General features: G+C 57.9%; 1 protein-coding gene across 1 annotated transcript; it reads left to right on the top strand.

Annotated features, from left to right (window-relative positions):
- Positions 1-64: 64 nt before the first annotated feature.
- Positions 65-21,950, top strand: TGME49_224260 (PHD-finger domain-containing protein; the record flags this gene model as incomplete). The annotated part of the gene is made up of 11 exons (XM_018780040.1): positions 65-7,074; positions 7,799-7,871; positions 8,291-10,372; positions 10,779-11,051; positions 11,310-13,656; positions 13,881-16,500; positions 17,188-17,413; positions 18,031-18,080; positions 18,684-18,927; positions 19,377-21,201; positions 21,727-21,950. 11 exons carry the CDS (start codon positions 65-67, stop codon positions 21,948-21,950), a joined length of 16,974 nt encoding a protein of 5,657 aa, XP_018635934.1.
- Between the last annotated feature and the right edge of the window lie 3,476 nt (positions 21,951-25,426).

The following is a 25,426-nucleotide window of genomic DNA, read 5'->3' as shown; positions in this document are numbered from 1 at the left end:
TGTCTCCCGTCCCCGTTTGCGTGGCCCAAGCCCCTGCCCTCCTGAGAGGCCCTCTGTCTCCAAGATGGCTGGCGGCTCCATGCAGCGCGCCGCTCGACAGTCTCGCGGCCGCAGCGGCGGGCGGGCCGGTGGCGGAGGTGGCGAAGGCGCGTCCGGTTCTCTCGGCGACCGCGGGTGTAGCGACACTGAAGAAGAACGTTTCTGGATTGAGAAGGACGTCGAGTTCTTCAGCGCCATCAACCCTCGACTATTGGCGCTTCTCCACCACCACAAACAAAGCAGCGAGGCCTTCCTCTCAGCGGTTCTGCCGTATCTGCGGTCCCGGAGTCGAAAGGATGCAGCCGACGCCGCAGGCCCCAGCCCCCGAAGTGAAGCCGCTCAGGCGTTTGCGCTCAGAGTGCCCGTGAGGGACTTCTTGCGGCAGGACTGGACGGGCGGCGAAATTGGGGGCTCTGTGCTGTCTGGGTCTAGCGCCGAGGAGAGAAGAGACAGAAGAAGAGAGGAGATAATCGAGAGAGACAGCGATCCTCCCAAGCGCGTCGCATCGTCTCCTCCATGCCGCAGTCGATCTGTGGAAGAAAACCTCACAGAACGAGCCGCCTTCTCCCGCGATGGCCGCTCCATTTGCTCGAAAGATCCTCAGGGAGCCAGGGAGGAGGTGTCGCCCTCCTGTGATTCTCTGTCTTCGCCTGTGCGCCGGAGCTCATCTGCCTCCTGTCTCGGGATATCGCAACCGGTCTCGTCTGAAGCGGGCAGTGAAGCTGGTTCTTCCTCCGTTTTCGCGTCGGGTGCGACGGCGGTGGCAGCTGGCTTCGCTAGGACTGTACCGACTTCCTCTGGGAAAGGCGCCGCGTCGGAAGGGGGAGAGAATAGTCCACGCAGTGAAGGAGGCAACTCTGTTTCGTCGCGTGTCTGTTCGTCGCAGGGCTCCGCTCCCGCGCCAGTCGTCGGTTGCCAGGCACACCCGGCGCCCAGCAGGCTCTCGCAGGTCTGGCCGCACCACACAGGGAAGATTCTCTTAGAGCGGCCGTCGTACTCGGGGGAGACAGGACGCATCATCCGGCACATGTGGCCAGCGACTTTACTAGCGGATGTGGAGCCCAGTGCGCTTTGCCCCCCGCCCCTTTTGCGGTCGAAGAAGGCCGCAGCCGACCCGAAAAAGAAGGAGGACTCGCGCGCGTATGTGCGAACAGGTGTCGAGAAGAAGAATCTCGAAGAGAGCTCTCGCCTCTCCTGTGGGACTGAGGAGACTGAAGCCCGGGGAGAAAGTCAAAAAAGGAGCCCAGATGGGGGACGGAGTTCACAGCCGCACTCTTCCTCTGTCTCTGCGGACTTGAAGGAAACAAACAGAGAGACAGCGGAGTCTCAGGCAGATGGCTCAAAAACGGATGCAGGTCTTGGTCTCTGCTCACCCTGGAGCGAAGAAACAGGGAAAACAGAGGAAGAGAAGAAAGACTTCGAGAGTCAACCGTGTGGAGACGCAGGTGGGGGGAGAAAGGATGGAGAGGAGGACCGAGGGGGGGAAGAGACACCGCAGAGGTCCTCAGGGGCCGTGAAAGAAGAGACAAACGCCTCTGGAGAAGGCAGACTCCCCAGCGGGCCTCAGTCCCCATCGAAGCACTTAGACCAGCCCGGCAGCGCGGCTTGGGAGTCTTCAAACCCCAGGATTCTGAATGGCGAGACAGGATCTCGAGACGGGGAAGATTCGAGTTCTTCCTGCCCTGAAGTGGGTACTCAAGGACCGAGACCCACGAGTCGGCGCAGCTCCGTGGAAGGCAGGGAGCGGAGGTCCGCTGGGCTTCGCGCCGCGAGCGATGATAAGACAGAGAAGAGCGAGGACAGCCGTGAGAAGGAGAAAGACCTCGGCGCACCTCAGCCTTCAAAAGATTCTCAAGAGGGACAAGCGGCTAGCGTCGAGGCCACCCTCCAAAACACCCGGACTGGAGCGCCTTCTCGCGCGGTCCCCACCACGGTGCTGTCTGGAGTGAAGCGCGAGCTTGAGCAAGACGGAGACACCCAGGGGCCGAGATGCGGGGCACGGTCGCCTTGTCGGGCGTCGGCGACGAGCCCGAGGGACGAGCCGATGTCTCGTCCGGCGGGGCAGACTTCGTCGGAGAAGTGGAAGCGCGAGGAGGCGTTTTGCCTCCAAGTCAGCCAAAACCGGAGCATTTTCTCGCTGGTACCCGGCGCGAACGACCCGGCGCTCCTCGCCTCGCTTCATGAGCACCAACTGCATGCGCACTTGAAGTACCAGTCCCGAGACTTGTCGGTCTTCTCCCACTCTGGCGACTTCAAGCGCAGAGCGGCGTCTGCTCGGGGGGTCTCGCGTCGCAGCGGAGGCCGCCGCGGGACCCGGTTGGCAGCCGGCTTCGACTGCGAGGAGACCGCAGAGGGCGACTTCTCCAGCGGCTCCCTCGCGTCCTCGACGCCTTCGAGTCCGGCGGCGCGGGCGGCCGGCGCCCGCGAGCGGGAGAGAAACCGGCGCGGCAGCGACTCGGACTTCACACCCTCACGCTCAGAGAAAGGAGACGCGCGGGGCGACAGACCCGCGGCTGCGAGGCGGCGAGACGGCGTATCCGGCACCGTGCACCAGAAGGCCGGCTCTGGGTCTCCAGGCCCTTCGCGCGCCGGCAGGGAGGAGGTTCGGGCCGGCGGCCGGACCCCCAGCGGCGAGAGAGAGCCGGCCCAGAGAAGCAGTTCCGTGGGGCGCGAGGCGAAAGCGGTGGTGGAGGGCGGCGAAGAGGACCCTGACGAAGCGGGAGCAGACGACTTGTTTGTCCCGACCGTCCACAAAAAGTGGAACGGCTCGATGCGCTTGCCGGCCTTCCCCACCTGCAGGCCACCGGACGCATTCGTCCTCAGTATGTTCGTCCCTCCCAATGTGAGTCCTGCAGATTTTCCTGAGGACACAAACGCCCAGGGCGATGTCTCCGCCTTCCTTGCGGTCGTCATGGAGGCGGCAACGACAACTGCCTCCGACTGGGACGCGCATGCAAATACGTTCACTCCACATGACGGCTATAACCTAGCCGAGAAGCCTGGGGACTGTGGGCCCGTGAGGGCCCTCGGCAAGGTGGCCGCGGAGCGACTTGGCGCCGAGAGGAACAGGGGGACCGAGGGGCTCGGTCTCGTGAGCCGAGAAGCGTGTAGGGGGCATTTGCTCACCACCGCTGGGAGTTGTGACATGCAGGAAACCAGCCGAGTGGGATCCGGCGACTCGGTGGCGCAGGTGGAGGCGGAGAGAAGAGCGCAGCTGGAGAGAAGCTTTGCATGCGAAGGGAGTGAGGCCCGTCCGGGGCATGCGCGGCCAGTGGCCACAGAGCACCCCAGCGCTTCGCACCGACGAGATCTTTCCAAGGACGGGGGTCTGGTGAAGACCCCTGGAGGCGGCAGGCGACGAAGAAGATCGAGTTCCACAGGGTCTGGAGGAGAGCGAACGAACAGCGGGAATCGCCGCCGATTGAAGGACGAGAAGAAACGCTCTTCGGGCACCGGCGCGCCTGTCTCCCCACAGCCGAGAAGCAGCTCGGGCCGCTTCATGAGCCGACAGTCTCTCACAGAGGTGTCTCCGGCCGCTCCGACCTCGAGCAAACCCCGGGCCTCTGTGTCGCCCTCGTCCTCGCTTGCCTTGGTTTCGGCCTCGCCGCGAAAGCGACCGCGGCGACGTCTGCCGCTCCCGACCGTCCTCTCTGGACCTCTGCCGGCGTGGATCGACTGCTCGGAGAGGTTCCCGGGGCCAGCGCCGATCGTTCATGGCCCTAGAGGGCCCTCCGGTCCATTCAATGCTGGTCTCTCTTTCTCTGCGTCACATGGGTCCTGTGGCGGGCAGGCCTCGGGGCTCGGCATGCCTGGCCCGTGCTGGGGGCGGCCGGTTTGGCCCGAGACAGGTGCGCCGTTTCACATTTCCGGGGACGAGGATCCAGGGAGAGCCGGAATGAACGGAAAGAGGGCCCTTGACAAAGGCTCCGAGACGCGTGGAGGCAAAGCGAGTGATGAGAAAAGGGAGCAAAGCCAGGCAGAGTCTGAAGCTCGTCTGCCTTCGTCTTCCACCACAAACGCTTCGCCTCCGAAGCACGACCCTCCATGCTCGTCTTCCCCTCCGCCAGCAGAGCGGACTGGCCCGCGTCTCGAAGCGGAAGGCATGAGGTCTTCGCACGCGTTGTTCCCTCCTGGACAGAGCTACGGCGGACTGAGTCCAGGCACTCAGGCTTCGGGGTGTTCGCCTTCCCCAGGGGCGTTATTCTCAAGGGCGTCACCTGCGGGACCCTCATCCCCTGGGAGTACCTCCTCCGGAGTCCACCCGTCTCAGTCGTTCGCTTCCCCACCTTCATCTTGTCCGCCGTTCGCCTTCTCGGGGACAGGGCCGGCCGCCCCGTACCTCGCGTCTGGGTGCCACCCGTGCTCCTTCTCCGTCAGGCCGCCTGCCTGTGGCGCAGCCGCTGCCTTCTCTCCAGCTTCTCCCTACGCTCCCTGTCGCCCGTGTGCGTATCTTCCTCAGGACGCTTCATCGGGGCCGCCCCCGCAGATCAGTGGGTCCGCGTATCCGGGCGCCGCCCTCTTGTCGCCTCCATCGTCTGCGCCTCCAGGCCCGGTTTGTGCGGGGCCTGTCTCCGAGGCCTTCTCGTCTATGCGGCATTCCTTCCCTGCTGCCTGTTGCCCTCCTCATCCTTGTCCTCCGTTTTCGTCATGTCCTCCTGGGCATCCTCAGTTCTGTGCGCCAGGCAATCCTTTTAGCTCATACCCTTCGGAGATGTCTCCATTTCCAGAACTGCAGCGCTTCTCTTCTGCGCCGCCTCCTCCCTGTACTTCCTTTAACTGTCCACCACCGTATCCTCCCCCCGCATGCTTCCCGCCTGCTCCTGAGTCTTCGTCTTCCTCTGTCTCTTCTGCTGACTTTGTCGCGTCTTTCTCTTCTTCTCCAGGGCCTTGCCGCCGAGCGTCTTCCGCCTTCTCGGGGAGTACTTCTTCGGAGAAATCGGAGGAACCCCCTGGAGTTTCTTCGTGTCAGAACCTCGGGAGCGATGCGACGCATCCTCCTTGTTTTTCTGGGCCGACATATCCAGTCTTGGGAGGCCCTGTAGACACAGCCTTCTGTCGCCCGCCACCGTCTACGGCTCCTCCTGGGTCGGTTCCGTTCGCCGCCTTTCCTCCGTTCCCCTGTCCCCCGCTTCTGGGCCTGGGGCCCGTGGCCGAGTTTGAGGACCGAGGCCCAGTGCTGCGGAGCTTCCCTTTTGGTCCGGCTTCGTCCCCAGCCTATCTGACTTTATCTCTCTTTCCGCGGCCCTCGCTCCCTGCCTTTCCCGGCTCCTCTGCCCCCTTCGAGCCAGTGTCTCGTTGCTCATCGTTCTTGCCTCGTGGGGAACTCCAGACTGTCTCTTCCTCTCCTCCTGAGTCCGTGGCTTCGTGTCTCCCAACGCCGCCTCCGGAGATTTTGGTTCCGCCGTTCTTTGGGGCAGGGTCGTCTCTGAAGCCTTTTCCTCCACCGTGTTGTCTGTACCCTCCGGAGATGGCTGAGAACTTCCGCTACAGCGAGAAAAGGAAGATGATGGTGCCCTCTGGAGTGCGCCTCGAGCTTCTTCGCGCTCAGATGACGCGCGTCGACGGCCTCCACACGTTCTACGCGAACGTGGAGACGGGGAAGCGCTTTTTCGGAGAGCGAAGCTTCTTTGAAATTGCGAAGGAGAACGCGCGACGTCATGACGCGGGCCTCCAGCCTCTCTCCCTCTCGCCGCTAACTTCGAACTCCGCAACGGCCTTCTTCATGTCTGTCGCCCCGGAGACTGAGATCCCGCCATCGGGCTCCCCTAATGGCCCACACACAGCGCCGAAGAAGACCAAGGCGACGAAGGAGGACAGCGAGCGAGAGGAGCGGGAGAAACGCGAGCGCGAGGAGCGGGAGAAGCGCGAGCGAGACGAAGAGAGAGGTCGCAGAGACCTCGAAGAAAAGATCCGCATCCACATGTACAGCAGGCACATGGTGCCGGCAGGCTCTCCGCATTTATCTGGCGCTCACCGATTGATACCACTGCCGTGGGGGAAGCGCGACGCAAGCAGGTCGTCTCCACAGGAACTGGAGATCAGGGCGCGAGACGGCGACTGCTTGCATGCGTCGACTGGGGCCTCTGCCGGCGTTGGGGGGCCCCAGGAAAAGAAGGGGAAGACAGAAGATGCACAAGGCGAGCAACTCGTGTCGCTCGAAACTGCGGCGGAGCCCGAGACGCAGGAGAAGAAGGAGACAAAAGCTCGCGGAGTGGCCGGCGTCGGCCCCTCTGCCCAGTCAGCAGAGACGGCGTCGCCTGCACCCGAGGCTGCATGTGACGGGCAGTCTGCGGAGGTGAGTCCAAGAGGAGACAGCGCTGCGGGGCGCGCGGAGACTGGGCCTGCGTGTGGGGTGACCGGAGAGAGGAGGGAGGTGGACAGAGAGAGCGCGCAGGACGAAGGAAAAGAGACAGAAGTCAAGACGGAAGGTCCAGAGGGAGCGTGCGAGACCGAGGAGTTCACAGGCTGTGTCTCAGTGGAAGAAGGCGAGGGATGTGGAGTCAAGGAAATCACGGAGAAGGCGAAAGAAGGCTGCGCTTCAGACACCGCGAATGGAGGAACGAGGAGAGAACTGAGCGAAAAAGAGCCAGGGCGAGATAAAGACCGTGTCGGGATGCATACACCGTTTTCGAGCGAAGGAGGCGAGAAGGAGAACAGAGAGGAGAACGGAGACGACCGCGAGAGTGCGGACCCATTTTCTTTGAAAGAGTTCAACAAGCATCGCCAGACGAGCAAGCCAGTCGGCGACGTCGCAGAACCGGATCGTGTTAGGGAGGAAAATGCTTGTCCGAGAGAACAAGCAGAGAGCGAGGCAATGGACGTGGACGGCCCTGAGGCTCGAGGAGAATTGCCTGAGGGAAGAAAGGACTTCGAAGTGCTTTCTTCGAGAAACGCGACTGAGACCGCAGACTTCGACACGAGACAGAACGAGAAGCAGAAGGCGAAAGGAACGCTGGTGACATCGACGTCCTTCGGGACTGAGGTCGAGAACCTACTCTGGCGCTTCTCAGCTTTGATGGATGAAAAACGCGCAATGTAAGACTGAAAACTGGAGACCCGAAAGGCAAGATAAAAATGTAAAACAACGAATCGTTCAAATGTTGTGTATGAGACACGGAGTCGCCTCCAAGTGGCCAAGGTGAAAAGCTTGTGTTGTGTCTCGCGGACTGTTTGGTGCCGCATCATTTCCCTATAGTCTCGCAGAGTCACAGTACGGGAGTCAGGCTTGTTCTGATTCTCTTCGTCTTCGAGAAGGTTGCTTTCATGTTTCGATTTCCATTTGTCTCGATGTGTGCCATCGAGGTACAGTGGCCGGTGACGGCTTTCACGACAAAGGTCTCTCAGCCTGGTCAACGTAGACGGAACTCTTTTTTCATCCTTTGCGTTTTCGCGCATTGGCGGTGTGATCGGGGGAGTGTTCAGACGCGATTGAGCACGGAAAATGCACAGGCGCTTCCTGGGCTGGCGGCTTCGTTCTGCTCGATGAGAAGAGATCACAAGTGTCAGCGACGTCGTTTCAAACATCCGATGCGGTCTCCGCGTTTTCTCTGCCGTCCTCGCCACTGAAAAATCCAGTCTCGAGTGTATCCCTGGAGTGTCTTGCTCTGTTTCCTTCCCTCCCCTCCTCGTGGTCTGTGCTGCGCTTCTTTCGTGGGTTCTCGTTTAGCGTTTACCCTTTACCTGCAGGGCCGTTCGTTCTGGCCCCGTCTGTTTTGTCTCTGGATGCGAATGGTGCGTCTCCTCGCTTTTCTTCGTTCAGGTGCTCGCGCCTCCTGATGTCCATTGAGCGCGAGAAGCGACCCGACTGGCGGGCCTGGGCGGAAGTCGAGGATGTGAGTCGAAGAACTTCAACACTCGCTTTTCTCTACACGAGAAGAACTTTACATCCGCGTTTCGATCTTGATCACCCTGCGTCGTTAATGCCAGTGAACGTCACGTACTTACATGTCTCTGTAAACGTACATATGTACATGTGTGCATATATAAATGTATACATGTATACAGATGTATATATATATATATACATACATTATTTGTTTGTATGTGTGTGGGGTGTCATGACTTCTTTCCCCCGGCGTAGGTCTGGGTTGCGTTCCTCAGCGATCGCCTTCGTTCCTTCAATTCTTCTTCACTTCCCCCAACTAACTGTCAGTGTGTAATGCGCCGCGCGTGCTTCGACGCTGCTTCGGCTCCATCGCGTTCTGTTTTTCAATCTCATTCAGTCCCTTCGATGCTGTTTTGCCGCCTGCAGCGCATGCTTCGGCACTACATAGAACAGAGTGCGAAGTCGAGTCTGGACACACGGCACACATACACCTTGACTCAGCAGTCGCGAGACATTCTGCGCCTGCGGGTGAGCTGCTCGTCGAGTGGGCGCTTGCCTCCAGAGTGGGCTGAGCGGGCCTTGTGCACCGTTTGCGGGAGCGGCGAGGACTGGGACGAAGACCCAATCATGTTCTGCGACGGCTGCTACCAGCCGGTGCACTTCCTCTGCCTGGGGCACAAGGCCGTGAGCAGCTACGAGGAGTTCGTGAAGGCCTCGACGACGCGGCGCCAGCGCCGCGTGGCGCAAGCTGGCGGGGACCAGGGCCTCGCGCCCGCGACTGCGCGCGAGCGGGGCAGCGGCCCGAAGCGCGACAAGAAAAAGGCGGCGGAGCGAGCTAAGGAGGAGAAGAAGAAGGGCCGGGGGGGCACAGGCGACCTGCTGGCCTCTGGCGCGTTTGGCGCCCCTGCGCTGGGTGCAGGTTCTGGAGACGCGCCTGGGGCCTCGCGCCCAGCAGAGGGCGACCCGTCGGGGCCGGGTGCGAGTCCTGGAGACACAGGCCACAACACCCGCCGGCCTGTGTGCGGAGCGGGAGGCTTCGCCTTCAGAGAAGACGAAGAAGAATGGCTCTGCCCAGTGTGCGAGTGGCTGCGGAAGCAGCTTCCCCAGCTGGACGACGAGCTGGCGCTGGCGGCAATTCGCCTGGCGGCGGGTCCTCGCTCGCACAGCGAGGCCGCGGAGTGCCGCGGGAGCTACGTCGGCTGGCACTTTGAACGCCTCGAACACTTTGACTCGTGGGTGAAGCCCCAGCTTCTCGCGCTTCAGTACGGCGACGGTCGCCGACGAAAAGGCAAGGGCCGCCTGCAGGTGGACGTCGGGGCGCCTCAAGGCTCCCGGAAGGACACCCGCCAAGGGCGGAAGGTCGCGACCGGACTTGGCTTACCTTCCGGCGACGCCGACAGCGTGAGCACGCTGCAGGCGCACAGCGCGTACTCGGTTCAGGAACTGCTCGCATGGCCTGCGGTCCGAGTCGTCGCGGACGCCGGCTGCCTGGGTCCGAATGCTCAGAGCAGTCGGAGCAGCACGAGCCGCGGGAGCGCGGCCCGCGGGCCTGGGACGGCTGGAGAAACTGGGGGAGTTGCAGGCTCGGGGGGCGACGGCTCGGGCGTCTTCAGAGCCGAGAAGGACGAAGAAGACCGCGGTCTCAAGAAGCCGGAGCTGGACGAGAGTGGAGGCCGGCCGTCGATCCGCGGCGCTGGCCCGAAGCCGTGCATTTCTTCGCTCGCCCAAACGATGTTGGGCGCGCGGACTTTGCCTGTGTGGGCCACAGACGAAGAGACAGGAAAGCAGTCGTGCAGCCGGGAAGGTTCGGTTGCAGGCTCGAAAGGCGGGAGACTGGCCGCGGACGGGCGGCGCCTCGGAGGCGGGGAACGCGCGGGAGACAGGTGCGTGGAGCCTGAGGAGGACGACGCGCGGAGGGCCAAGGGCGACGGAGACTTCAGTCGAGACGCTTGGACGCGAGGCTTTCGGTCTGGGTCCGAGACGGGCATGGGGACGTCGGGCAAAGGCGCACGCGAGAAACACCCTGTCTCTCTGGTGGCGCCTGAGGATGCTACTCCCGCGACGGACTATATTCGGAGAGTGCCCTACGCGTTTTCCGACTCCTCGGGGGACGAGGGCCCTTCTGGGAAGGACGGAGACACGCCGTTTTTCTTCTGTCAGTATACTGCAGGCAGTCCGACGGCTTCGAGTCCGTCGAGCGCTGCACACCGCACTCCGAGTCAAGAGGACGACAGCCAAGGGGGTCTTTTTTCAGGCTCCGCCTTCTCGCCTTCCTCTGCGAGCATGCGCAGCGGCGCTCACGCCTCTGGCGGCTTTTCGCCGAACAGCGCGGAACCGGGGGCGAGTCTGACGAGCAAACACTACTGCAGCAAAGATCCGAGAAGAAGATGCGTCGTCCGAGTTTTTCCTGTGCCGGGCCTCAGCGTCGTTCTTCGAGTTCCCGTCTGTGCTCTGTGCGGCTACGACGCCTTTTGCCGTGGCGGCGGACCTGCTAGGAAGACTGAGAAGGTTAGCTTCAACTCACTACAGGGGCTGTTTGTCCGCGAGTTCGTTGGAAATCCATTTTTCTGCCTCGCCTGAACTGTATTTCACTCAGGCTTTGCGTTGAACGGGTCCTCTCTCAGGGCCGTATCCGTGTAGAGTTCCCAGAGGTGGAGACACCGAAAGTGTGGCTTCACTGACAACTCATGCAGGCTTTTCGGTTTCTGCTGACTGGATAGAGTTCCGTCTGACTTCCCCTCCACGTGTGTGACCCGAAATCGTTTTTTTTCTGTGTTTCTTTGTAACCGCCGCTGCGTCTCTCTCTCTCTCTCGAGTCCCCTCGTTCTTTCAGCTCGGTTCTTCGTCTGGCGAGCGTGCTGTTTCGCATGGCTCTGCGTTTTTTTTGCCGTTTCTGCGGTTTCTGGCTCTCCAGAAAGGCGTCTGGGCGCATCTCAGGTGCGCGTTGAGTCTGAACGCGACAGTCATGGACCGCGTGAGCTACGAGGCGGACGAGTCGCGCAGCAGACTTCGCTGCCTCTTCTGCCACCACCAGGGCCCGGCGCCCGGCCACTGCGGCCATGCCGGATGTCAAAGGACGTACCATGTCAGCTGCGCGACGGCGACACCCGGCTGCATGGTCGACTGGGACATGGGGCGCCCGGTCATTTTCTGCAGTCAGCATGCGAAAAATAAAGCCCCCACTCTGGTAGGCGTCGCCAGTGCTTCAGGAGACCTGCCCCTTCCCCCACCTCAGACGGCGACGATGAGAAAAGAGACAGCCGTTTCGGGGAGGAAGTTTGTCGTGGGTCGACGGTTTTTTTAGGGTCGTTTTTTTCGTTTTGGAGGCTTCTTCACTCGATTTCACTGGGTTGGCGACCTGTTCGAGAAAGCATCGATAAACGGCAGTTCTTAAACTGGGGAGTGTTGGAGTTTCTGTTGTGTTGTTTCTGTATGTTTCTTGCAGATTCTGCGAAAGTTTCAGGCGAACCGCGAGCGAGAAGCAGTGAAACGCCGGGAAGAAGACTTGCCCGGAGAGTGGAAGATTGGAGTTGGGAAGGGGCGCTTGGGGATCGCGCTTCAGTCGCTCTTGTTTCCGAGCTACGACGGCCTGTGCAACGTCTTCTCGGATCTTCTCGAGGTTCCCACCCTGCGTTTGCCGACACTAAGCCCCGCAGAGAAAAAGGTGACATCCCAGGGCCTCGAGGCCCTTTCCTTTCCCGGCGCCGACCCCGCCCTGGGGGCGCCGAGAGACGAGGCGGAGGCTTTGGAGAGGCGCCACCGAGCTCAGTCTCGAGAGGAGAAGGCGACGGGAGTGGACGAGCAGCGAAGGGGGAACGCTCAGACGGAAGACGCGGCTCACAGAGAAAAAGAAGAGAAGGGGAGGAATCTGGAGGGGAGCAGTGTCGCGAGGGGCGAGGCCGAGTCGGGCGGCGGCCCCGATGAAGAGGAAGAGCGATTCACGAGGAGGTTGACATGGAGAAGGCGGCGAGTCGCGGATAGCGACGCGGAAGATCTCGAGGGGAAAGAGACAAAGAAGAAATGCCCGGAAGAGAAGGCCGCTGGGAGAACGGCGGAGGGGGCGGACGCCTCTGTCGAGACATCCCGGGACTGTGGCATGGAGGGCGAGAGTGCGTCGACCGCTCACGCGAAGCAGGAAGTTCTAGACGCTGGTGAACTTCGGAGAGAGACAGAGGGAGACAGTTCTCCGCCGTCGCATTCGCCGAAGAACGTGATGGTCGGTGAAGGCGTCGACAACTCTCGTTTCCCGCGAGCTTCCTTGGAGGAGCAGGAGTGGAAGAAAGAGAAGGCAGAAGAGAAGGAGAGACGAAACTGGGAGAAACCCGAGGTGATCCAGAGCGGCTTGCCTTCAGGAGAGAGAGAAGAAGTATGTCAGTCGGTTGGCGCGGCGGCCAGCAGGGAACAAGGACTTTCTGGGTCGCATGCAGCACACAAAGAACCCCAGAAAGAGGCCGAGGTTTCCTGTCTTTCTTCAACAAGGGACATGACGAGAGTCCGCGAAGCGAGAGAAGAACCGACGTTTGAAAATCGAGGAAAGAACGACCAGACAAAGCCCGCGGAGGCAGAGGATAGGGGAAATGTGCGGGTCGACGAGTTCCGTCTTTCTCGGTCTCCTGAGAATGAGTCGAGACTTCTCTCGAGTCTCCAGAAAGACCGGGATGAGGACAAAATCGAAGAATCCGAGAACAGGTTAGCCGGTGCTCGGGGGACAGGCGAATTGCGTTCGGACCCCACATCGGCTTCTTCCTCTTCCGCCGTGAACACTGTCGCAGGGGCGGACCCAGGTAGAGAAGTGGAGAACGTTGTTGCAGAGAACTGTTCCTCACCGAGTTCGTTCCCTGGTGGCCAAGACGACACGCTCTCTTTTGTTTTGCAGGAGAGAGAGCGCAGCGAGGCGGCGGCTGTCTTAGGGAAATCGGAATCCGCGACAGATGCCGTCGCCGGAGAAGGCGAGGGAAAAGAGAGGTCTAGACAGAGCCCCAATGGGTGTGGTGCCGGAGAAGAAACGCGAGATGACGAGAGTCGGTTGGATCGGCAGTCTGGAAGTACCACGGATGCGCCTCCTCTGTTTCTGCCGTCAGGTTCGTCTGACCTGCTCTCGCTCCCTCCGTCTTTGCGTCTCGGGGAAACCGCCGGCCGCTGTCTCCCTAACGGCCCCGCGCCTCCCGGCGAGGGCGTCTCCGAACCTGTGTCTTCGCGCGTCGGAAGCGTTTTGGAGGGTGGGACAGGCGCGAGGCGAGGCGAGTGTGTGTCTCACTCTCAAGCAGGGACTTCGCGAGAACAGGGTGGAGTCTCTCGGGGGGAGTCTGACACGGCAACTCCGTTTTCCAGTGGGGGCGAGACTGGGGCGTCTCACGCGGATGAAAAGCCTCAGCGAGGCCCACACTCTTCTCTCAATTTCTTCGCGGCTTTGGACCTCGAAGGTGGACGCACGCAGAACGCAGCACCAGGCCACAAAGGGACCCTGGCTTCTCCAACCGGAGTCGCCGCGCCATTCGGCGACCCCCTGGAAAATTCACCGCAGAACCTCTTTGAGGCGAACACATCGAAGTCACCTTTTTCGCCCGATGGCTGGGGCGAAGCGGCTTTCTTCTCTTCTGCCTCGAGTTTCAGAAGCTTCTCTTTCACTTCAGGCAATCCCCCTGGCTCGAGTAGCGAACCTGCCGCGCCGCCACGAAAGCGCCGAGGCAGGCCGCCTCTCTCTCGCAGGTCTCAAGGCGCTACTCATAAAGATGCGGTCCATCGACAAGATCGAGACAGAGTCTCTTCCTACCTCAAAATGGCGGCTGGAGGTCAGTTCTCAGTTCTTTGAAGAAGGAAAGGGGAGGCATTGTGTGCGTAGGTAGAGGACGGACTCTGTGTAGGTCGAAGCAGAAGAGACGGCTGTTTTCGTCCCCAATCAAATGGTTCGTTGTCCACTGAAAAAGACAGTCTGGTCTCTAGGGGTCAGGTGGGGACCGAGGCTTGTTCATGGGTCATCGCTCGTTCTTTGTCGCCTTTGTCCCCTTTTTTGCAGGTGCCTTGTCTCGCGGCGGACGCTTCAGCCTTGGAGGCTCATGTGACCGCGACAAGCGTCGGAGCCTCCACCTCGGGGGTGGTCGGGGTTCCGGAATGAATCTGCCGGAGCGAGGGCCTGGCGGTCGCTTTTTGCCTCGGGGGCACAGAGAAAAGAACGCACAGCAGACCCCAGTCTCCGACTCGGTTTCCACTTCGTCGTATCAGAAACAGCGACCAGTGTCGCTCTCGGATCCCTCTCAGGAAGGCTCCGCGGACAGACGCGACGGCGGGGACTCCGGAGGTGAGAACGAGAGTCAGGAGAATCGCGAGCTGCAAGCCCGCGAGGAGGCGCTACACCAGCAGCGCATGCGCTACATGCAAATGCTTTTCCACCTGCAAGCCTTGACGAGAGAGCGCCACCGACGGCTCTTGGGCAACGACTTTGCGCTCACGGGGCTTCTTCTGGGGTCTCCAGACCCGGCGGGGGCCTTTGACCCCGGGGCCCTCCACGCTGCGGGTCTGCCCCCCACTCCCCTACACGGGAGCTCACCGGCGACCTTCTTCGCGAGGCGGGTGGCGCGCCTCCTGGACTCTCCTGCCCCGCTAGCGATTCGCCGCAGCTCCACGAATGGATCGGCAGGGACTGCAGGCGAGGAGAAGGTCCGAGGCGCGCCCGGGGGCGTCGGGCAGGCGGACACCGCGACCGTGGAGACAGGCGTCGAGGAAGGACCCTCCGGGCGAGCTGGGGCGGAGCGCGGAACAGGTGGAGCGCAGGAGGAGAACGACGAGAAAGAAGAGAAGAAGGAGAGCGTTTCTGGCGTATCGTCCTGCGCGGCTGATGCCAATCCCGATGCCGGGAACCGGGCAAAGGAGGCTCGGACAAAAGAAGCATCTGCCTGCGTCGCCCTCGCGTCCTTTTCGTCGCCCGTGGACTACCTGCGTCTGACGACCATCAAAGACTGGGGTTTGCCGCAGCACACTGGAGACGAGAAACTTTTCAAGTGTGCATTTGAAGAAACGAAGGCGGCCAACGTGCTTGGCATCGAAACCTATGACCGTTTCCTCGCGCGCCAGGGTGTCCAGAGTGTGGCGCGTCTCCTCGACGCCGTCGTGGATCTCCTTCTTTTCTTCATCCTTCGCGGAGTTTGCTGCGCAGGGCCCTCGCCCGCGCTTCTCGCAGCTTTGAGCGAGGGGAAAAGCCTTCCCCAATCCAGGGTGCCCGGAGGCTTCGTCTTCCCTCTCGCTCTGCAGCTGGCCGGGGGTTCTCCCGCCGGCGGCCAGAAGGCGAAGCGAGCAGAAGGGCCAGGAGGGAGCGAGAGACTCTGCGAGGCCGAAGAGGAGACCGAGGACTCGCAGCGAGAAGGGAAGACGCCCTCCGCTCCTCTTGCGTCCAGCGAGGAAGAACCGCTGTACGCGTTGATCGACACTGTGCGCCAACTGGGCCAGGTCGCCGAGCTGGATTTCAAAACAGGGACAGACGCCATCCAGAAGGAAGAAGGCGCGAAGAAGCAGCTTGCTGTTAAGCGGGAGGCGAGTGAGAGACAGGAGACAGACTCGGGAGACAACGAGCCTTCGCCTCAGTCCGACGCGTCGATCCAGGCTTTTCTGGATAGAGTCCGGAAGTTCAACAAACAGCAGGAGGACTACATCATGGTCTGTTCCATTTGTGGGGCGCTGGGGAAGAACAGTCGCGCTGCGAAGGCGGGCGCCTCCTCGCCTGCCCCCGAGTCGCCTTCCGGAGGGTCTTCTTCCGAGACCCCAAGCAGCGGCATGGGGGCGCTTCTGTGCAGTTCGTTCTCACGCGCATGCGCGGCGTCGGCTGTCGACCTTCTGACTTGTCGGTGCTGCAACGTACGTGTCTGTCGCGCCTGCTGGAACCAGACAGGGAAAGACGCGCCGCCGTCCTTCGCTGTCTCCTATCTCTCGGGATCTCTCCCAGGGGCGAAGGCCTCCTGTCCCCAGGGCTCTGCGAGCGCGGGACCCTCGTCGTCAGCCTTCATCTACTCGAGGTACGGCGGGAGCTACAACAGCGAAGCGGCAGCACGGGCAGGACGACTTCAGCGCAGACGAGCGTGGAAGGCGACGGAGGAAGACGAAACGGAGGAGGAGGACATAGACGAGGGGAAGGGCGCTGGGGGGCTCCTGGCGCGACGCGAGAGCCGCGGCGCGAAGGACGGCGCTGGCTTCGGGCGCCGGGAGCGCGAGAGGGAAGAGAAGGTCGAGGAAGAAGGCGTGGACAAGGGAGGAAAGGCGGGGACAGTTGAGGGAGAGCAGGATGGTTCGCGGAAACGAGGACAGTCCTCCGACCGGGAGGAGCCGAGTGTGGGGACTGACGACGACGAAGACGAGGACGAACTCGACGAGATGAAGAAGCGACGAAGCCGGACGAAGCAGGAGAAGAATGCGATTGCCACACGGCGGCGCCAGACCTCCGCAGAACGCGACAGGGAACAAGAGATGCAAGAAAGACTCCGGGAAGAGGACGAAACAGACTGGACCTGCCTCAGATGCGCGGCAGTTCTCAACGTTGGCACTCCCTTTCCCTCCACCCGCTGCATCCTCTGCTCGCGCATTGACGGCCTCCTTGTTCGGCGAATCCCCGAAGATACGCCAAGCCTGTCAAATAAAAAATCCGGAGCGTAAGGAAAGGCCCGACACCCGCCACTCCTCAGGACAGACATATCAGTGCCCCGGAATCCAAAAGCAAGATACGTCCATACATATGCATATATATATATATATATATATATATAGCCGTGTACATGTGCATGTATGTCTACGAGTCTCTGGAGGTAAACAGATGAGTAAACAGTCTGTTGGGGTGGTTTGTTCTGGGAGAATTTATCAGACAGGATCGAACTGGGAGACAAAAGGAATGAAAGTGTTCCTACGCGTTCTATGCAGTCGTTTTGGAGACCCTACACGTCCAAATGGACGTGGATCAATCCGACATGTACATGTCCATGACTGTATATATTGTTAAAAGGGTTTATATCTATATCTATATATATATTTATATATATGTATATATTTATATATATGTACATATTTATATATACTTATATATATATTTATATATATATATATATATATTTATATATATGTATTTATATATATATATATATTTATATCTATATTTTTTTACATCGAGATGCGTGTGTAGCTGCAGATGAGTCTCCGGTTCCAGGGGTCTCTGAGAACGTTGAAGATGTGTGAGTGGTCGTCTCCTTTTCCTTTTCTTTTTTCTGCGCACCGGCATGCGCGAATCCGATATCAACTCGAATTAAGATGTTTGTATCGCGTCTCTTTTCTCTTCGTCTCTTCAGAAACAGCGCGAGTTGCTCCGGCTCCTCGACGGGGCGCCAGACTTCGCAGAGCGCGTCGCATGCACACCCAGCTGATCCTCCGCCTGATCGAAAAGAAGAACAGTGGGTGCATTGGCTATGTGCCGAGTGGCTGGTTCCCAGTCGCCTTGCCGCGACCGCCTCTGAGAATATCCGAAGCATTCCTAAGCTGGCTTTCGAGAAACCTTGTCTTTACTGCGGCATCCAGGTAGGCGCGTGGTCTCTTTTTGTGTCACGAGTCACAAAGGCAGAGAAAGGCCCTGCGGGTGTGTTTCTTCAGTAATCACAGTTTTTTCTGCTGTTTGATTTCTCGGCTCTTCTCGGCTCTCTGCATGGGGGCGAGAGAAGCGCCGTCGCGCTCCTCTGTAGCGAGGGAACGGAGGAGAAGCCGTTTCATTCGACGATCTTGTTTTTGTTCACACCGGTGTCAACTCAACTCGAATAGACTCATCTGGATTCCTAGGTGGTTCTGCGGGCTACTCCCGTTATGAGATATAACCAAGTCTTCGTAGCTGGTGTGCACACCACGACGGCGCGGGAATGATGAAGACCTTGAGAGCCGCAGCGATGTCTTTTGATGGAACTTTTTTCATTGACTGTGTTGTGCTGTCTGGTGAATTCAAACTCTTTATTGGTGAGTGGCGCGGTCCCTCTTGACACTGCATATGGGCCCACCCGCACACACACCCAGGGGTTCGAGTGCTTTGGAGATGATGAACGAGACGACTGGCGCCGACCTGTCGGTGTGGCGGGCCTTCAAGCCGGCGTCTCTGTTTCTGGCGTTTCTTCAACACCACTGTTTGTCTCGCTTGTGCGTCTGTGCAGCAAGGAGCGACGCTGGGCTGTTGTTCCAACGGATTCCGTTGCTCGGCGAGGTAAGGCCTTCGCCACCTTCCAACACCCGAAACGTTTCAGACATCGCGGGGCAGATGCATGGCATGTTGATAGGGTCTAGGGAGTTATCGAGAAACGCGCCTTACAACTATTGACCTTGGTTGGCTCCGTTTCAACGTCTGTCTGGACGGAATTCTCAAATCTGCTGTTCCTCTTGTTGGGGCTTGGAAGCGCTTGTGGTTCGACATCCAGCTGTTCAACGCATCCAAGACGCAAGAGCGTCATCGCTGTCTTGTGACCCCCGTAGATCCTGCGAGGAGCTGCACACTCCTTCCTGTCTCACTTTTATTGCCACTCTCGTATTCTACAGATGCTACACAGTCCGATATACAAATGCGCATTACTTATCTCCAGTATGTGTTTGCGTGCGATTGTGTATGCCGAAGGAGAGGAAAAAGGGGGAGTTCATCTCGGACTCTGAAGAGACAGGGTGATTGGTTACGGATACCACTAGGCTATATATATATATATATATATATAAATAATGTGTGTGTATATATATATATATATATGACAGTACGTACATCTGCAAAAGGATACAAGCGGGAAGGGAGTTGTGTTTTTGCGGTTTACTTGGTTTTCAGCTTCCACGTTTCCTGCGCTCGACAACTGGGTTGTCGCATGGAGACCCAGCGACGGTCCCTCGACCAGCAGATCCATCGCGCCTACTGTTTAGAGCACACGACGCAGATGAATCGAAAGCTTTTGCAGCAGCGCCTGGCCTCTCACAAGCCTTTCGCCTTCCCACAACGCAAAGACACTTTGGATTTGAATCGATTCTTCGACCCCCTTCAGCTCCTTATTGCCGACCCTATTCGCTCGATCACGGTGCGTGTACACTATTGTCTGTGGTTGAATATTTGTGCATTATCTGTTTGCGTAATTCTTGTAGTACGCTCTGAAACACTTCAGGCATATTGTCTCGGGTTGAGCAGAGATGTCGCTATAAATGCATATATATATATATATATATATATATATATATATATAAATATATATATATTTATATATATATATATGTATATATATATGTATACATGTATGCATGTATGTTTGTGCGGTTTGCTTGAAAAGCGTTACACGGCTGTTCGACATCTGTCATCTAGGCATCTGCATGTATTTGTATCTTTCTCGAAGTCGGTTTACGAGTGGGTTCCTCCATTGGCATTCCTTGTGTTTCGATGGGATTTCCATCCATTTGTCGATCATGTATGTGCTGCGATGCTTCGTTTGAAGGGTCGGTCCCCTGAGTCACCTCTTTGTCGGTGTGTGTGCAGTCGCTCTTCTTGGTTGGCATCCATCTGGAGCGCCTGGCGCCTCCGTCTCTTACTTCGTTCGCTGCATTCATGAGGCCTTCGTCTCTGCGGCTGTCGTCCGCGGAAGGCGGGAAGCAGGGTGAGAAGGAGAAGCGATGTCGCGAGGCCTTTGGAGCCCGAGGTGCTCTGCACACCAGCGGCCGTGTCGACGAACAGAGGGCGAGGTACCTGAAGACGGGGACTCACAGACCAGAGGAGACCGGCAGTGTCTCGTGGAACGCCTTCGACGAGAACGACGCGTTCTTCGAGGCTGTGCGCGAGAGGAAGAAGCAACGCCACGGCCGACGCGAAGAGGGCGTCGGAGACAGGACGCGAACCGGCGCCTCCGCCTGGTCTGAAGGGGAGCGCGAGGGAAGGCGAGAGAGAGGCCTCGAGAGCGGGGACGACTACGCGGCATCCTCTGCATGCGATCCGCTCCTTACTCCAGGACCTCCGAGCCCACTGCACCTGGAAGAACAGAGAGAACTGTACTGCACAGGGGTCGCCATCTGCGATGCGCTGTACACGCAGAGTCGCGCCTTCGAAGAAGAAGCCTTGAACCTCCCCTCGCCGTCGCGTTCAGAAGTCGACGCCGCGCGGGCCTTGTACTGCGTCTCCGAGCCGGCGTCGCCGGACTTGAGGGACCGACAGAGATGGACCTCTGCGTTCGAAGTCACAGACGGCTTGATGGACGACGAAAACGAGAAGACGACAGCGGGTCGAACCAGTAGTGGCAGCACGAGTCTCGAGCGAGGCCGAGGCGTTGCTTGGGAGTCCGGATCGAAGCGCCGGCGCGTGTCTCTGTCAAGCGGGTCGGGAGGGCCTCCGTACTTTTCTGGAGACGCGCTTTCCTCCGTTAAGGACAGAGTCCCGCCGTCGTGCCTCACTCGCAGTGGCCTGCGGTCATCGCTGGTCTCCGCCGCGCATGCATCGCATTTTTTCGACGCTGGAGAAGACCGAGGAAACCAACTCGTGACGCCGCTGGAGTCCCAGAAACGCGTGATCGATCCTGCGCGCTTGACTTGGTCGCCTCAGGAGTCTGTTCGGCGCCCGAGCTTCGTCGCGCGCGCTGGGCTCGACGGCGCCGTCTGTCTCCACGACGGCGGGGAGGCGTTGCCGGCGCCTGCTCTCACGCTTTCGGCAGAAGACTCCGAGGCGCCGACCGAAGAGAAGAGACAGTCTCGGGACACAGGCAAGGCTCTGAAATTCACACAGGATGCAGGAAACGAGTCAAGCGAGAAAGAGAGCCGGTTTTCTCCCGACCAGTCTCTCCCGCACTCGGACGCCGAAAGCTCCGGTGCAAATGCCTGGGGGGTGAGTCCCTCGCCGGCCCTGCCGTCGGACGGAGACAGCTCCGGCCCAAGGGCGACAGCGTCGCAGACCGTCTCCGCCGTGTCTTGCGACTCCGAGTCGATCGTCTTGCCTCCGTACCTCTTGCGAGGAACTGCAGTGGATCTCCCGTCTTTGACCGAAGACGTCTCTCCAGCCGCTTCTGCGAGCGCAGTTCTCGCCAGCGAGAGTTGGTATCGAGGCATCAGCGCAGCGGCGTCGATGGCAGTCGCCCATGCCGTTCAGGCGGTGTCGTCTCGGGGGGATCTCGACGCGGACGAGGCAGAGGGTGCGGCTCGCGAGAGAGAAGAGAAGCAGAATGGCGAGTCGTTCGACGTCCTGGCGAACCTGCACATAGGATCTCCTGGACAAGTTCAGGGCGAAAAACAACCTATCTTCTGCCCCATCTGCAAAGGCATGTACAACGAGTTGCCGGACGGAGGCCCAGGCGACGGATTCGCGTGGGTCGGATGCGACTGTGAGTCATGACAGCGAAGGGAGAGTTGAAGAAGAGAGAAAAGAGAAGAAAAGAAAAAAGAAGAAGAGAGGGGACAAAGCACAAAAGACAAACAAAATAAGAGTTGCAGGGCGACAAGAGGGCGTTTCGAGGTCAGAGGCTCTTGAGGTCGGGCAGAAGGTGGAGGAAGCAGCAAGTGAAGAAGAGGTGGAGAGACTGGAGACATGCAGTAAATGGTGGGGACCTCGAAAGGACGGGGCGAGACAAAGAGAACGCAGGAGAGGGCATTTGAGGTGACCCGCGGAGTGGAGTTGAAAGAGGAGAGACGAGGGAACGTGAGAAGATAGGGAAGCGAGAAATCTGGAGCAGAAATGCGTTCGGGGTCGCTACGCCGGACCACTGAACTGCTGTCATTATGATATCCCTCGTCCTCAGACCAGCGCAGACGCAGTCAACTGAACGAGGGGTGTTGGAGGTGTGGCTCGAACGTTCCTTTCAGTTCTCATTTTTCAGATCCACTCGCTTTTATCGTCCCTCTGCGTTCAGGCTGCGAGCGCTGGTATCACTGGACGTGCTCGGGCTTCAACGAAGAGAATCCCCCGCCAGACGACTGCGACTGGATTTGCTGGTTCTGTACCGTCAAGATTCGCAAGAAGGAAGAACAGGAGAGAGAGAGACAGGCGCATGGCCTGCAGGTCAAGGATAAACATCGATCAGGGATAAAACACTCCCGGTCGCGCCCGCCGCCCAGAAAACGAGATCGATCGTAAGTCCTGGAAGACGCATCCATCTACATATCGAGTATACATATATACATATATATATATATATATGTATATATATATGTATATATATATGTATATATATATATATATATATATATATATGTTTACGGATGCGTTTGTGTGCTTCCGTCTCGTGAAGTGGCAAGGGCCAACGGGTCTTGAAGATTTTTTCTGCGTGGAGGTTGGGTACATATCGTTCTGAGGTTGAATTTCCAAGCCCGCGCATCTGTCGTGTTTGTTTGTCTCCGTTTTCCGCTCTTCGATTCAAAAAAGAGTTTTTCTTTTCGCCGAACCGCGCCTGAGACGGAGATTACTATTTCTCGACTGCGATAGTGAGTTTGGAGTCGAAACCTACATCTTCAGCGTTTGCTTCACCCGTGGTTTGTCTGTGGTCTCTAACGGAGTGCGCCGAGTTAGAGGTTGTCTTCATTATACCGCGTGTCTGTGTCACTGTTTTTGTGCCTTCTCAGGAAACGATAAACGGAGATAACGGAGAACTTAGATTCTGAACCGTAGGAGAGCTATCTGGGCGACACTCCCCAGCTCCTCTCCAAGTGCAGAAATTCGCGGGATTGCATGTTGTGGAGACGTAGGGTTTCACTGAGAACGGTAGACGGGGTGGGGAAACGATGCCCAGCGTGCTCCAGTGCCTTTCTTTTTTTTCCTGCCCGCGGTATTGATTGTTTTTCTTCCGGAAGGAACTTGTACAATTGGAACGCGCACCTGAGAGTGTGGCGGTTTCGCCTTCTTCCTCAAGCGCGTTTCGCGACGGCTGTCTTTGTCCTCGCCGCAAAGGGGGGCACTACGGAACTGAAAGTATGTGTAACGACCGCCTCTACAAGTCTTTGTGTTTGAACGCTAATACCGTGACAGCATCCATCATCGATACGTAGCCCGTTTCATGGTTTGATCTCGAGCGTGACTCTGCTCGATGGTTCGTTCTGTGTTTCCTGCCTCCTGACAGAGGCGCTGCGAACTCTGCGCAGTCGTCTTGCAGAGACCCAGATGAAGTACAAGTCTTATGCCTGTATCAGCTGAACAGCGCGACTAAACAGAACACCAGCTGGATCTCGCCACACAAAAACGCTGCCACCATCTTATGTCAGTCGGCTCCCGTGTGCGACCCAGGACCTTCAGAACACCCCAAATCTAGCGTTAAGTCGACCGTCGCGTACATTCTGTCGAAGCCAGACTATGGCGCAAGGTCGCGGGAAAAGCGTGGGACGAAACAACTGTATTGTACACACAAATATATATATATATATATTAGTATATATGTTTGTGTGTGTGTGTGTATCTGTGTCCACAAGCACATGTATTCCTATGGATTCGTAAATATACATATTTGTAGATGCACATCGGAGGTCAACGGTTTCTTCAGGTGCAGATGCGATGGGGGGGAGGGGGTTGGCATGTTCACAAGAGAGCCTGCCGCACAACGCGATCGACAGACAGACAGATTTGCAGAAGTCGTCCGTGTGCGCGCGCTTTTTGAGTCTAGCCTGGTCACGTCTCCTCGTGGGTTTTCACACAGCGTAGGTAGGGGTCAAGAAGTAAATGCTGGGGCTCGTGCGTGTTCATCTGTTTGGCGCTCAACAAACTGTCCTGAGTAGCTGATTCGTACAAAACGTCAGTCCAGAAACGGAGGCAAGCGTCAATCTGAAACACTTTTCACAGGGTCGCAGTGCTTGACTGTTCATGTCGATTCGTGCCCGGAGAGGCTGGTTGAGGGAGTTGTCTCGCATTTATTCCTTGGTGCTTCTCCAGTGGTAAAGAAGTCCGAGAACCCGATTCGCTGGCTCCCCATCGCCAGGAGGATGGCGACCTGCGAATCCTAGGATATGAGGACAGCGTTGTCTATCCGGATAAAAGAAGGGTAGACGAATCAAGAAACATCGTCGTGCGATAGATGCAATCGACAACGGAAAACACTTGAATTTGCACCGCTCGACCAATTGTGACATGTCACTCGAGAGACCTGTGAGTGTAACCAGAAGACGCGTGCTCATGGCAGACTTCAGGTGTCTGTTCTGCGCAAACTGGGGAACCTAGAATTGCGGTACAATATGGAGCTAGAATCATAGATTGAGCACCGAAGACCGCTCGACGTGAATACACAGGGTCTGGGAGACTACACCGAAATTGGGTACAATTCGACTGCATCCTGCTCGATGTCGGGAGAATAACAATAGATGTCGATGTAACACACTGTCTCCAGGGAATGCGTAATACATGAATTACTGTTATCGCTCGTATTAACAGCGACAGAGGACGACTTCTCATATTCCAGTATGGTAAGTACCATCGTATTGGGAGTTCTTCGCTAGTAACTGAAAGTATCTGTTCTGAATTCGGTAGTGGTTCCAGCTGGACAACGTACCATCCATGAACTGGTTGCTTGACGATCTGAATCTTGCAGCGACCGAGTGGTTATCTGGACGGCCTGCTGAACAGTCTACTGCGAGGTCGCAGCGATCTGACGAAGAAATCAACGACTACTTATAATCGGACTAACGACTTCGCCCTAGTCTTGTTTCATAAGAGTTTAGCGGAGAGGAAACCACGGAAACACACCAGTTTCCCTTGTTGGTGTCGCAATGGTGGTAAGGGGCTATCTACAAAGCTTCCTTTTCGACAGCGCTTGGTCGCACGAACGTGTTTAGTACGGAAGTGTTGGTAGTATGTTTCGTCCGCTTCAGTCTCTCGCAGTCTCATTGACACTTCCTTATTTCTGACATAACAACATTCGCTTGACTCGGAAACTCCATGAGTTTTCATCAGCCTCATTATCCTTTCTTAGCCCCCATTCTGAAGACACAAGTTAAAGCTACGTGTGCGACTGTAGGCTTTGGTTTGCTGTGGTACAGTCGCGGTTCTAAATGATTCAATCAAGAAGCAGGCAACGGAGCATTCTTCCAGCAGAAAGTAAGCCTGTGGTGTTCATCCAGTTCAAACAAAAAGTGCCATTAGTTTCGAGCAGCACAATGGACAGTTCTAGTGAAGAGCTTCCAGGGCACCTTAGTCCGTAAGACACAGAAGCAACCCTAACGCCAAACAGGGGGACTTCACTCCGTTTTCTCCACTATCCTGTACAATTTCTAGACTTCCTTTGTTTCTAAAAAACGCAATCTCTAAGAGGAGCAATCCCCGATATTTATAGTCGATCTGCGTCACCAGCAGCTCGGTGTCCCGGGAGACGCTCGACTGCTTCTGTCAACAAAGAGACGAAACTCAGGGTGGCTCTAGCGATCCCTTTAAAAGTTCAAACGACCACGGGGAAGGTAGCCTCCCGTTGAAAGGAAATGAAATAGAAAGTCGAGACGAGAAGGGAACCTCTGATAGGAGAGTTGTGGTAAGCGGACACCGACTCTCTGGCCCCCGGATGATCGCACGCCGGGAGAAGCGCAGAATGATAGGGGAAACGCGGTTTCTTGAGCTCGGTATTGCTACGTTGTGGTTGC

Source organism: Toxoplasma gondii, chromosome X (genome assembly GCF_000006565.2).
Source record: "Toxoplasma gondii ME49 chromosome X, whole genome shotgun sequence".
Taxonomy (NCBI): Eukaryota; Apicomplexa; class Conoidasida; order Eucoccidiorida; family Sarcocystidae; genus Toxoplasma; species Toxoplasma gondii.
Note: the sequence above shows the minus strand (reverse complement) of the source record. Positions and strands in the feature narration are given on the sequence as shown.